This window comes from Bubalus kerabau, chromosome 7 (assembly GCF_029407905.1).
Source record: "Bubalus kerabau isolate K-KA32 ecotype Philippines breed swamp buffalo chromosome 7, PCC_UOA_SB_1v2, whole genome shotgun sequence".
NCBI lineage: Eukaryota > Metazoa > Chordata > Mammalia > Artiodactyla > Bovidae > Bubalus > Bubalus kerabau.
The window spans coordinates 54166418-54181016 of record NC_073630.1 but is presented as its reverse complement, the minus strand read 5'-3'; the positions used below and the strand labels follow the sequence as shown (position 1 = coordinate 54181016).

At 36.2% G+C, this 14599-nt stretch overlaps 1 protein-coding gene across 4 annotated transcripts in view; it reads right to left on the bottom strand.

Moving 5' to 3' along the window:
* Positions 1 to 14599, bottom strand: part of PCDH7 (protocadherin 7) — a 476179-nt gene that overhangs the window by 451317 nt on the left and 10263 nt on the right. The window contains exon 2 of one of the 4 annotated variants that reach the window (XM_055588216.1): positions 12695 to 14239. The exons of the other annotated variants lie outside the window; for them this stretch is intronic. Coding sequence (XP_055444191.1) covers positions 14204 to 14239 — 36 coding nt within the window. The 3' untranslated portion in view covers positions 12695 to 14203. Of the gene's footprint in view, positions 1 to 12694; positions 14240 to 14599 lie in introns of those variants that run through there. 4 annotated transcript variants of the gene reach the window in all.

The following is a 14599-nucleotide window of genomic DNA, read 5'->3' as shown; positions in this document are numbered from 1 at the left end:
CAATGAGAGTAATAGTTCCCACTTAAAGGTAGTTTGATATGAGAATTCAGAGCCAACAGTTACAGTGAGAAAGTTTAGTTTTTGGTCAACGTGACAGATAACAAAGCAATGAGGCTAACTGAATTGCTCATGAACTGGTTCTAATTTTAACAATCAAAGAAAAAAGCCATTAGAAATGCATAAATAGCAAACACCTGTTGAAATGTAAAGGAGGATGAGGTTCCAATTCAGCTCTCATGAGAACAGTTAATGCCTATGTACAACAATGCAAGATTGATGCAGGGCTGATGCAGAAGAAAGAAATTAAAGCCATATTATAACTTGTGTGAAGTCATTAACTAGTCCAACCTTCCTAAGACCCAGTTAAGTCCTTCCCCAAATACCTATAACTCCCATGATAGCCATTACTATACTATATTAAAATTACAAGACTGTCTTTCATGAGACTGTGACTTCCTGTTTTATACACCTACTACCATGAGAAATCAATAATTGGGGGTTACATAGATGAATAAACAACATTCATTTGGACAGGTAACTTCCGGCAATCTTACTTAACATCCCTCCTCAATTAGGTTGATGGAGACACATCTTAGGCAAACTTCGAGATCTACATTTATTCTTATACTATTTTTAGTTATGCAATGGAGGAATATTTGAAACTTGCTGTTAAAAGAGAAAACCCCAAATTTTATAGTCCTTCATAGCTTTCTCAATGCAGCTAGGATCCTGAAAACTTCAAAAACTTTTGGTGTTTAAAATATTCTTATCACTTGGTTGCTTGGTACCTACTGACATCTGACTTCCTCTGAAACAGTGAGAAAACTCAGCCTGCTTGGTGGGAAAAATGAAGCTAGAGCAAGTATAAAAGCTTACAGAATGCCACAGGGGAAGAAAAAGAGCAGCACCTCAGACTATCACAAACTGTCTCTGCTGCAGAGGATGCTGAGGGGCTGAGAAACACAGATTGCCTAGTCTGATGTCCTGCAGAAGACTGCCAAGTGCAGAATGTCCACTTTGCTGAAGCCATTATTCCAGCAATCTTCCTCCACAACTTGAAATCTACTGAGAGGATTAATGATCATTTTTCTGAAAGCAGCTTTCAAAAATGCCAGCATGCCCCCAAATTTCAATGCTTCCTAAACTGATTTGTTTGGGACGGGGGTTGCAAAGATAAATGTATGACTGTGTTAAAACTTAATGTCATTTGAGTTTGTGGGAGTATGGACATGTGTGTCTGTGTGTGTGTGTGTGTGAGAGAGAGAGAGTGTGTAGAAATAAGCACGAATATGGGAAGTAGAAGGTGCATAGGATTTTATGTTTTATTCTCCAACACTTTGCTCGGGGCTTGATAATTTTTTCAGACCTTTTCAACTATAAGTTTGAGGGGGAAATGTAGGTAATCATGAAGGTACAGAAAGATACAACTTCCTATCTGTATTTCCTTAGTTCTTTTATTTTTTACTATCTTTTGCTTTTGCTGAAAAAGTTCCTCCCCCATCCTTTTTTTTTTCTTCTTTTTCAATTATTCAGTAAAAAGGCCTAGCAAGAAACCAGCTTAAATGATAAAAAAAAAAAGAAAGAAAAGAAACAAGCCAAACATATTTGGGGCCTCTGAACAAAATCCTGCTTTTTTTTTTTTTTTTTGTAAATTGAGACTTTCCTCTCTGGTTCTGAAGCATATTTTTTTGCTCCTTTCTTCAATAAGACATTTCTGTTTTTACTCAGAGTGACAAAATAATACATCTTCAATTCTCCTCCACAGATGAGTGCTAGGAATAAAGTGACAACACCTATTTCTGGTAACAAGTAATTCTTTATTTTTAAAAACTGACTCTTCTAGGAAAATATTTAGCTTCAGCTTTGGCATCATTACTTCATTTTTGCCTAATCTCCCTCCATCCTCCTTGAAGATAGCTTGTTTACTATCATAGAAATGACATTCATCAATATCCAATGTTTCACTGTTTGATTTTTACAGTTTCTTATTTCCCATGAAGTTTTGAATACCTTGGGAAAATGAGATAAAGAAAAACCGAGTGATCTGTTCAACTTCAGAGATCAAGACCAAAATAAACCTTATAAAAGCTGCATCTGCCTCTCAGCCAGGATTGTACTAATGCGGAGGCATATTATATGGGAAAGTCATGCTTTTAGATGTGAGCATCTGTCTGCATTTCAACATCTTTTTATATGAAATAGATTGTGATGAATAATTTCTTTCTGATACTATTAAATATCAAAACAAAATTCACAGCTCAAGTGGCAGTCCTCTTTTAGTCCTTACTGATGCTAGAGATCAAAAGAGCAGCATGCAGGTCATCTCTGAACACGAGATAAGTTGCACAAGAGTTTATGACACAGTTAATTAAAAGCTAGAAGCGTGGCTGGATTTCCTTTGTTTAGGCTTCATGCAAATCGCTCTCATTTTCTTCGCCTAGCACCTCTGTAGCCTGAAATGTAGAACTGAGCATTTCTGATGTAGAGAAATGTATACAGACATACAAAGATTACAGAAGTACTGTGTATGGATTGATTTTATATTCACAAGCCATGTCTGTCCTTCCTTCACAATAGGCATATGCTATCCCATTAACTATAATGTGACATAGTGGGGACATCAAGCACTTTAAGTCCCTCAAGGTTTACATTATCTAATGATGGATAAACAATATGATAGATATTTGAAAGAATAAACATACAGGTAAAGTAAATTCTTCACTGAAGCTCTTGGGTGAAACAGCAGTTACACAATTGTAACGTACTTGCCGTTAGGAGTTTCTGCCCCGTGCTCTGAAAAAAATTGTTCTTGTTTCACAAAAGAACAATCAAAAAGTTCAAAAATAATAGAGATGAATTCTCCAGAACACATAGGCATGCATTTTTATTGCTTTCTTACTGTCAAAGGTAGGTATTCATACTATTATTTCTGGGGACTGAAAACAATTCCCTTCCCTAAGTGTATTAAAACATAAAAGACACAAACTACAAGGTGTATCCAGGAAACATTTTGCTAGATTGACAACTATACATACAATACAAACTGAATTGTGGATTTCATCAGGTCCTTACAATTTGGTTATGCTGAACACATGGCATTCTTTGTCTTTTCTTCTCTTTTCCTTTTTCTGAAAGTACACCAATATCTATATTGAAGTTTACAGATTCATCACTAATTATCCACATTCATACACTAAATTTGAATGATCTTTCCAACTCAAACCAAATTGTTCCATCTTCTACTTTGCTTATACTCTTATGATACACTAATGTTAAAATGTATGTATGATGCTCACACTTATAAGGCCAATGACTGTGCTGTGCTGTGCTTGGTTGCTCAGTTGTGTCTGAATCTTTTTGACCCCATGGACTCCTCTGTCCTGCCATGCTCCTCTGTCCATGGGAATTCTCCAGGCAAGAATACTGGAGTGGGTTGCATGCGCTCTTCCTGGGGATCTTCACAACCCAGGGATTGAACCCAAGTCTCCTGTATTGCAGCCGAATTCTTTACCAGCTGAGCTACTAGGGAAGCCCAAGCCAATGACTAACACTGATTAATTTCCAGAGTTCTTGGCTTTAAATCAGTTGTTTCCAAGTGGGAGTTCAACTTTTAACCACATGGTAAAGAAGTGATCTGCTAGGCTCTGTAAGAATTCATGTGAGGTCTGGCTGGGATTATTAACTGGGTTCTTTACCAGTTAATCATATTTTCTTCTTATTAGTAGGAAATAACAGCAAGGATGGCAATACTTGTAATACTTATTGTTAAACAAACAAAATTCTTTGAATTATTAGGTGGAGTATGAAAATAACAGCCTCAAAAATTTGATTCACTAATTCTTAAACTTAAAAACTTTAAATCTTATAAAACATATACTAAGATCAATCCAGATCACAAGTGTATAGAGACATATAGCTGAATCCAGAGTTATATTACAAAGATTTATATTTTGAGACATCCACCTGTTGAATAAGCAACCTATAATAAAGTATCATCAATACATTAGGAAGACACTGTCATAGCAGAAATGGGTATATCATTATTGTCATAAAGAAGCAATTTCAGATGGGCTTCAATGATACCCCTCTGAATTTAGGTGATTAAAAATGTCTCCAATTCTGTAAAGAAATTATCCTTCAATTAAAAAATAAATTTAAAATAAAAAATAAAAAATGTGTATCATAAAGAAACATATATGAAGTTTAAATAAGGAAACAGCCTGATAAAATGTTTTAAGAGAAAAAAACTGAAAATGACATAGGTCATATTTTAATCAAATGCTTAATAATCAGCACTAGTTTAAAGAAAGGGCTTCCCCTGGTGGCTCAGGGGTAAAGAATCTGACAGCCAAGCAGGAGATGTAAGTTCCATCCCTGGATGAGGAAGATTCCTTGGAGAAGGAAATGGCAATCCACTCCAGGATTCTTGCCTGGAAAATCCCATGTACAGAGGAGCCTGGCAGGCTACAGCCAATGGGGATCAAAAAGAGGCAGACATGACTAAGGGTCTAAACAACAATAACAAACACAAAGTAGGTTTTTAATTCTTTTTAAATAAAATTTTATTCTCATATAAAGGCATTTCCCATCCTAATCAAATGGCAATTTACAAAAATTAATAAATTTGTTTTTTCCTAGTTGTATTAATAACTTACAGAACAGACTATGTGTGAATACTTAATGAAATGAATAACATTAAAACAAAATAACAAAAAAGGGAAAATATATTTATGAGGTGTTCCCCAAAGAACAGAATGGGTAGAGAGAAAGTGGGAAGTGTGGACTAGTCTAATATCTATCTTCCCATTTTTTGATTTGAACTTTAAGTTTTAAGGTAGTACTATTAAAAAAAAAATTGGACTGAGTGACCCAATTTCAAGAACATAGTAAAAGATATTGAAATAGGAAGGTTGAAATATTATTGAAGCCTTTAAGAGAACTCAGTGAATTCAATTTCATTCTCACAAAACTAGTTGGCTATAAAATAGATGTGTTCCCTGTACTTGGCATATGCACAGCGGTGGACAGTGTGGCCTCTGCAGCCAGACTGTCTGCACTTGAACCTCAGCTCGGACACTTGGCAAATTGTGGGATGGTGAGCAAGTTACTCAGCTCCCTCTGTGTATCACTTTCCTCATCTACAGAATGAAGACAATTACAGGTGTTCTTGGTAGGGCTATTTAATGAGATAATCTATGTAAAATATGTTGATCAGTGTGTAGAACACAGCATGTTGAATAAGTTTAGCTATTATTTTTTTATTTTCCCACTGTAATTTAATCTCTGTGGGGGAAGGGATGTTAGTCTATGTTTATTAGTGCCATTTCTCCAGTGCCTAAAATAGTACCTGCACATAATCACCTAATTGGCATAAGATAAGTATTTTCTCTCTGCAATGTTAACTGTATTACTTTTCTATGTGTAGGATATATTTATGTATATATATGCATATACATGGGCTTCCCAGGTGGCACTAGGGGTAAAGAACCCGCCAGCCAATGCAGGTAGATGTAAGAGACATAGGTTCTATCCCTGGGTCAGGAACATGCCCTGGAGGAGGGCAGGGCAACCCACTCCAGTATTCTTGCCAGGAGAATCCCATGGACAGAGGAGCCTGGCAGGCTGCAGTCCATGGCGTCACAAAGAGTAGGACATGACCGAAGTGACTTAGCATGCACATATTCATGCATATATATATCATACATATATATACATACATACATACACACAGTAGTTTCTTATGAAAGGTAAAATACTAAAATTAAGACTTTTTTGTAATGAAGTAAATTTTAATACTCCTGACCTAATAGCATTTGCACTGGTTTGGAAAAAATAGGCATTACCATCTTTTGTCCCTAATGCCATCTCTGTATATAAAACTGGTCCTTGTGTTCAACGAAAAGCAGATTTAGATATGATTAAAATAAATTCAGATTTAGGTTACACTTATTGCCATTTCCTTGAACAAAACAACTGTTTAACTTGCCATTTTTAATATTGGGTGTCAAATGTAAAGTTAGCTCAGAAAGTTTGTACTTCTTAGGAAAGATCTATTCAGTTGTTATGCTCCATTGCCTAGAAATTCTGATAAAGGACAGAGAAAAGAGCTTCCTTTTTCTGACGTTGATGGGTTTATCCTGTGTTATACCTAAAATATCACCATTTCCTACAGCCCAATGGATATATATATATATATAGTTCCCAGGCTGCTGCTGCTGCTGCTAAGTTGCTTCAGTCGTGTCTGACTCTGCGCGACCCCATAGACGGCAGCCCACCAGGCTCCATCGTCCCTGGGATTCTCCAGGCAAGAACACTGGAGTGGGTTGCCATTGCCGTCTCCAATGTATGAAAGTGAAAAGTGAAAGTGAAGTCACTCAGTCGTGTTCGACTCTTTGCGACCCCATGGACTGCAACCTACTAGGCTTCTCCACCCATGGGATTTTCCAGGCAAGAGTACTGGAGTGGGGTGCCATTGCCTTCTCCAGTTCCCAGGCTACTCATTATGTATTTTATCACATGAATTTTTAATTTTATTATGAAAATGAAAAGGCACAGTGAGGGAAAAAAAAAATAAAACAACTTGATGTGTCCATGGATTTGTATTGATGTACCGTGTTGCATGCATACATAATAATAGTTTGTGAAGAGTCACTCAGAGCGTGGGATCAGCCTTGGTTAAATGTTTGGCAATTTCCAACTGCTAGGGGGAATCAGACTCACTGGATCTTTGTCAGATCAATTATACCACTATGCATGATAATCCACTGAGACTGTCCTTGAAAAGGATTGCTGTTTCAACCGACTCCCTCCACCCTTTAACTCCTATTATTTTTTATTTGAACTTTAATGCTAATAATATACTAGATATTTTAGACTAAATATTAACATCATCATTTTAAAAAATTCTGTTACATTTGTGGAACAATTTTGGGACTATTCTATACAAATATTGATTTTACATAATCACTATACCTGCATGAACTTATATCAGTTGGCAAAATTAAAATAACTAAGATGGTATTTAATATCACCATCTGAGTCACCAGGAAAGCCCCATTTAATATCACAAATCCCTGTAAAACTTAAAACTGCAAAAAGCATTCAATGATGTGCATAAAAAGTTAGACAAACATAATGAGCTAAAAAATGAACTTCAAATTTTATGCACATGCATACCCATTACACGTTCATATTTTTTCACAAAAGCTATAGTAATTTTTCATCAATGCCAAGAACATATCTATAGGGCTGCTTTCAGAAATTGATAGAAAAAAAGGTTCTTGTAAAATGGAAAGGTTTAAAATGGAAGGTTCTTTTAACTTCTTTACTATGAAAGTACAGACTGTATGTGGTGAATGACAAGCTCAAGAAGAAACAATGGTCCCGTCAAACATGTTCTGTTCCAGTCAAGAATACATTCTGGTGTTCTGGCAGGACAAGATGAGCGCACGGCCTTTAAGAATACATTCTATTTTGGAGTGAATTGTGTGCCCTAGAAATTCATATGTTGAAGACCTGACCAAAATTAGAATCTTTCTGAGGCTAATTTATGGTTAAATGATATCAGAAGGGTTAAGGCCCTAATCTGATAGAACTGGTTTCCTTAGAAGAAGAGAAAGGAACACTAGAGCTCTCTGTGAATCTGCTGGCACCTTGATCTGGGACTTCTAGCCTCTGGAACTGCGAAAAAACAAATTACTGTGGTTTAAGGCACATAGTCTATGGTATTTTGTTATGGCAGACCTTGTGGACTAACACAGACTCTGTCTTAACTGCTGGGGATACACAGCAGGTATTGTGGACTAGAACAAAATGCACACAAAAGCCTAAATACAAAAGCACATAAATTAAAATCTATCAGGATTTTTCTGTGATTGTACTATGCTAATGATAACTCTCAGGTTTGGAGAGAGAATTATTTTGGAGGAGAGTTGACTGCAAGTAGCTGAATGCACCTGCTTTATATAGAGAGGATGGGACCTATGAGGTTGTTTTCTTTTCCCCAGTTACATGTGTCACAAGGAGCAAATAATGGAACCTGTTTCCTGGAGCTGTTAGGAGAAGTCAATGTTATAATGTGGTATAGACACCGTTGCAGAGTGATTGACACAGGCAAGAGTACTGGAGTGGGGTGCCATTGCCTTCTTCTAAAGCTCAATAAATGATCATTCAATGTTAGAGACTGGATATGAGGAATGGAAGAAAAACTTCCAGGAAATACAGAATGGAAGAGGAAAGGACTGTTAAAAAGTAGTAAATTTATTTTAAAAGTATCAAAATGGATACAAACTATTGTGAGTCTTTCCTAAGCTACTTGCTTTGCAGCAATAAACTATTTCTTTTCCCTTTTCCCATTTAGATGTCATAGGCTCTGCAATGACTTTGGACAAAACCCAGTGTCTCCTGGTCTATGGATAGGTACACACCCTAGTTGCACCTTGATCAACATTACTTCAAAGAAATCAACCAGGATAAGAGAACATCAGAGGCTTCAAATAAGTGATTATGACAAAACAAACAAAAAGCACCAAGAAACTGAAACAAAACAAACAAAAAAAACTTTTCATATAATATTACAGATAGTGAAAATATTCCAAAAGTGCAAATGCACTTTAAGTAGGGCTTAGAGAAATTCATAGATATGGAGAAATACTATCTCAAGTTACAGTAGTGTTTTATAAGTCCCAAACAGTTTATGTGACCCTCATAAACCCTGTCATATAATCAGAGCAAGGGTTATTATGTAAAATGACAGAAGATGAGTTTGAGAGGCTTCAAGACTTGAAAGGACTTACTTATACAAGGGCGCACTGGCCAGTCAGTGACACAGTTGGGGCAAAAGGCAGATTTTCCTATCACCTTATCAGGCTTCAGTTTTCTACTTTGTCAGAGGCTGTCAAAAACCAAAACCAGTAAGCAGAAGTTAGGAATTTCAGGGGCTCTAAACTTCAAGTCTTTTTTAGCCTGACCTACCCTCTGCAGTCAGAATTGAGAAGGGGGAAGTGTTAAAAATTCAGCTTTCTGGGATATCTATAGGAAAGACCTTTGTTACTATTGCTTAGTTTCTAAGTCCTGTCTGACTCTTTGCGACCCCATGCACTGTACCCCACCAGACTCCTCCTCTGTCCATGGGATTCTCCAGACAAGAATACTGGAATGAGTTGCCATTTCCTTCTCCAGGGGATCTTCTCCAGAGATCAAACCTGTGTCTCCTGCTTGGCTGGCAGATTCTCTGTCACCAAGCCACCTGAGAACCCCTTAGTAAAGACCTGAAGTGAAAGTCAAAGTGTTAGTTCTCAGTTGTGTCTGACTCCTTGCGACCCCAAGGACTGCAGCCCGCCAGGCTCCTCTGTCCATGGGATTCTCCAGACAAAAACCCCAGTAAAGACCTAATAGCACTCAATTTCTGAGAATTTAATTAAATTAGGATAAGAAACAGCTACATGGCAATAATATGGCAACTATTTTGATTACAGTAGTCTAATAAAAATAATAGGGAGAAGGTGAGTGTATGGCCACGCAGTGGTTGCATTTTCCCCCCTTCTTTTCTCTTTCTTTGTTCCTCTTTTTCTCATGAACATACAGGGGTAGAAAATGAATGAAGATAGAGAGCACTGATACTGCAGGCTGAAAACCAAAACCAAAACCAAACAAAACAACTAGTAGAAATGGGAGAAAGTAAACACTGACTACTTTTTAACACCAGTCTTACAGTCATATAAAGCCGAGACATCTAGTGTCATCCCTCTGGTCACAAAATCAAGGACACAAACATTTGGTTTTATCAGGACTGAATACCCTTTGCTGCTATAATCTTACCTTACCTCCTGACTCCCAGCTGGAGTCCGAGACACATGGTGCCTAAAAGAGTTCTCAGTCTTCTAAACTAGGGAAGGCTGTTCACCCTTCCTCAGGGTCCTCATCAAAATCCCCATTTCTTAAGAACTATTGATCTTTGGGAGGTGCTGACCTCATTATCTGCTTAGAGCAATTTACACCCAGGTGTGCCAAAGACAGAATCAACTCCTTCAGAGGTTATTTGCAATTTAAAAGAGGCACTTCTTAGAATCTCGGGACTTCTAAGGAGTGCTTTTGAGTTGTAAGGCATTTCTCAGCTTCACTGCCCATCAGTCCACAGGAAGGACATATCCCCTCTCCTAGACTTCTTTCCTGAGTACATCAAGTACATGTTTCTCTTTACAGATATGCTAGACTCTGATCTTTAAAAACAACTGCTCCCCAGGGAGAGTCAGAATGAAAATGGAAAAAAATAATACATTATCAGTGAGCATAGGTTGGCACAGTGAATGAATAATGCTTGCAGGGATATATAAATAGACGAATACAGAGACCCGTGCATGTGCATGGGCATGCATGTATCCATATTTCCTCACAGATGAGGATCTCCCAAAAAATCCTGAAAACCCATATGTCTACACACCTCTTCACAGCCCCTCAAAATATACCAGAAGTCTACCGTGTGACCAGTGCCTCCCTCCCACATTTGCTTTAGTTTAATCTTTTTGAAGGGTTTGGTGTTTATAACACCACTAAGAAGAAGCCAGGAGGGGGAATCAGAGAATTGCTCATTTGGTAAAGAAACAAGAGACACACATCCTGCAGAGAAGGCAGGGACTCTAGCCAACCCGGCAGGTAGTCCTTTATCCTGGAGACATCACCCAGCAGGGAAAGAAAATAACAACTAGGATGTTCTCAGAGTTTGAAATAAAAGAGGTCATGCCACAGTTCAGTGATCTGATGTGGACAGATTTTCAGGCTACTTAGCACTAAAGCCCAGGCCCTTTGATCGTTGTTTGTTTCACAAATATTTAGGGGTATCTCCTCTATGCTGAGCACTCTAGCAGGTACTGGGAATATCTTGATGAACAAGACAAACTTGGGGGCAGTCTCTCTGAGCTTCACCTATCCCTTGCCTTAAGTACTAGTATATTATTTTTGCACTAAAGAGTTTTGTTTTAGCCATCATTTTAATTACAAAGCCTTGCATAGTGTATAAAAGACAAAGCAAATCAACCTATTCTCTATAAAATAGATGGATTACAAAAGTTATACACAACCAAGATAAGTGTTTTTCAAAATTACAGATAGAAATTATTCTCAGAGACATTTCAAACTGTGGAATTAATTACTTCTGGAGGATATCAGTAGTTTTTCTAGAGATAGCCTCAAAAATAAATGATAATCTTGGTTGCTTACCTAATTCTTGAAGTTTGTCTGTTTTTAATCTCATATGGGGCTGTTGTTTACAAAATAGGGTAATTGATTAGATCTTCAAGTTATACCCACAACACTTTTTTTGATAGTATAAAGTGTAGGTTGTGACTAGAACAAGTTTGAAAAACTGGATTTGTTCTAATTCTTTTGGGAAGAGTTTACCCAGGTAAGTCTAAAAATATACTATATTCAAAAGCACAAATTTCACCATTTCCACTAAATGCGTTCAGTACTTTTGAATTCTGACTGGCTATTTCTTCCAAGACTTGATAAAGTTCTTTGCTAGTTCCATCAGGGTCCTGAAAAAGCTATTCGTTACTCCAGTTTCCTTACCTCAGAAATGATAATGGTGCTTTTCCTCAAAGATTGCTCTGAGGAGCAAACATGAGTTCAATGATTTGAAACTTTAGAAGCATAAGGCAAACACAATCTATCATTTTTCTGCTCTGTAATCTTCTTTATAATACATCAATTCCATGAAGACAAAGACTTATCTTATTTTTCTTTGCATACTCAGTATCAGCTGATATTGTATGTGTTAAAGTAAATAAACTTTACTTAAATCCGCCTTTAATATCCTCATATTCCTCTTTAGTTTTTATAATGGAGAATGAAGGATTGCATTGTCATTTAAAATAAAATATCCAAATGCTAAAAGATATAAGGTGGTGGACTGCTTTGAGTCCATTTCGATTTGTCCATAGGTACCTCTCTAAAAGGTAAATTCCAGTAACTGAAAAGGAGAGTGGTCAGGAGATCTGAGGTGGAGAACATTTGGGAGCAGGGGGTTAAGTTAGGACAGAGGGGAAGTCTGTGCAGGGACAGGAACCAACGGCAAAATGTTCAAAGATGGAAAAAAAAACAAAAACAAGAAAACACTAGAGGGATGATAATAGACATCTCATAGCTTGCTGCTACTGATTATTCTGATTCAGCTTTTAAGCACACTAAAATCCTTGGGATTGTTAGTACTTTTTTGTTTTGATTTATTATGTTTTCTAATCATAACAGTAAATAGCCATTGTTTCCCATGTGGAACAATCTAAAGGGGTGGTTCTCATTCCTTTTGGGCTACTTCCACAATAAGACAAATTTTTTACATAGCAACCAAAAGCAGGGAGTAATGGAGGCATACAAACACAACTGAAATAAGGATTGCACAAGAAAATATTTAGCCTCACTGTATGAATGGCCTACTTGCATTTTTTCTGCTTTATTTTGCATTTTCCAGATTGTAGTAGAAATTCACAAATTGATTCATATACCCAAGTTTGCAAAATTGTGCCTTAGAATGTTCTTTGTGAAGGTATTCATAAACATCCGCTCCATGTGGCTACACATTAGTTTATCCCAAAAGTCTGGACATTTTTTTCTGTTTTTTTTTTTTTTTGTCTGTAACTTGTCTTTGAGTTGATGTGATTCAGTACAGGATTTTGTTTAAGTAAGGAAGCTTACTACTTTAGGATGAGAAAACATAATATTTCCAAGAAGCCAAAAGTGGTAAGAAGTTTTTGTTTTTTACCAGTTTCTTACACTGGTCCTGTGCTCAAAACAAAATGAGAGATTGATGATAATTAGGTTTTACTGAAGAATTTCACTATAGTCTCAGTGATATTTCTGAAAATTTCCTTTTTGCAAAATTAAATAAATAGCTAATAAAATAAACAACTTGAAATACATGCTTTAGTGATTTACAAGTGTTAGTGAGCATTTCCTATCACTCTGTATATTTATGTTGTCCCAGTATTTTTTTTTCTTAAAAGGCTTTTATATTGATAATAATTCACCAAAAAATTCTCAAGAATCTAGAATTCTTGGTCAGTATCTCAAAACTTGGGGAAAACTTTAATAGGGCAGATGGTATGATAAATATATTACAAAATTACCAAAGTTTATATATGGAACACTTATTTTAGGCACACAAACACATACAACATAACAAACAGAGACATAAATATACAAAGAGAGTGAGAGGAAACATACAGAGAATTCTTGACTTACCTAGAAAATTACTATTTGTATAACTAAAATTCAGCTACTTGCTTTCTCAAAAATATATAACATGCTGAATTCTCAGAAGTTGCTTGAACTTATGTTACCTGACATCAAATAGAATAGTCTTCTGATAAACGAAAACTAAAAAAAATAGGTAGCTACATCTTCCTTCTGAATGTGACCACGATGACTTCTGTGAATCTAACTCAAAGGTTCTAAATTTTCTTAAGAAATTTAACAACAACAAAGTCATGAAAATTCTACAGATATTTTGGTCAATATTTCAAGATTAGGGAAAAAACAATCCACTGGCAGTGCCTGTGGTAAGCACAAAATAAATCTCTCGAATTTGTCTTAGAGAAAATACTTTTTATAAATGTTGCTCAAAGTCTTTGCATATAATCTGTGGGAGCACACACAAACACACACAGTGGCATTTAGAAATACACACACAGAATGCACAAGAGACACTACCCTTCACTCTAACAGAACTCTCTCCCTAGTCTGGAAAAGGCTTTGAATACGTAACACTTTAAAACTATTGAGTAATTTAGGATTTTATTCATAGTCATTATTTAATGTATTATAGACAGAGACTTCATAAACTTACTTTTCCTTGGTTTACACAAAGCCAGAGTCTTAAAATCATTGTTGAAATACATTTGTAGATTTTTTTTTAAAGACTTCATTATTAAATTCTGATAACTACCTCTCTGAGAATGTAGTTCCTGGTAAATGACACCCACTAATAGCACATTTCTTTATTAATACTGTTTCTTTTATAAGTTTATTTATTTCAATACTATTTTTCCTTAAATGAGGAAAAAAAAAAAAAAAGAAAATCAAATGCACAACAAATGGAACAAGCAGTGATTGGCTGACACCCCACGGCCAAGGGCAGGCTCCAGCAGGTTTCGAAGTAGCAAGGTCATCAGAGTATGGTGCATAATGGAGCATCATATTTGAGTGGAATTCAGCCAAACACAGTAATGTATGGATGTAGACGCATCTGAAAGAAGGAAAATAAAGATTTATGCAGGTAAAAAAAAAAAAAAAAAAAACTATGAAGAAATTTCCCCAATGGCTTATGCCCAAAATTGGAATGTTGTGGTGGAGGTTTTGGAGAAAAGAATTTTTATTTGCAAATTATGTGTTTGTAAATAATAAATACATCCAGGTGGGAAAAAGTCAACTTGGATGAATCCTACTTGGAAGCTGTAATAGTTTTAAGTTGTTGTTTATAAACAGCATTGTATTGTAGAGTTCAGTACAAACATCACTAAATTCCTGAAAATAACCCTTTATCTGCCTTTAGAACATTAATTCACCAGAAGTGATAATTAAGATTAGTTTTAGTGGTTTCAGCTCA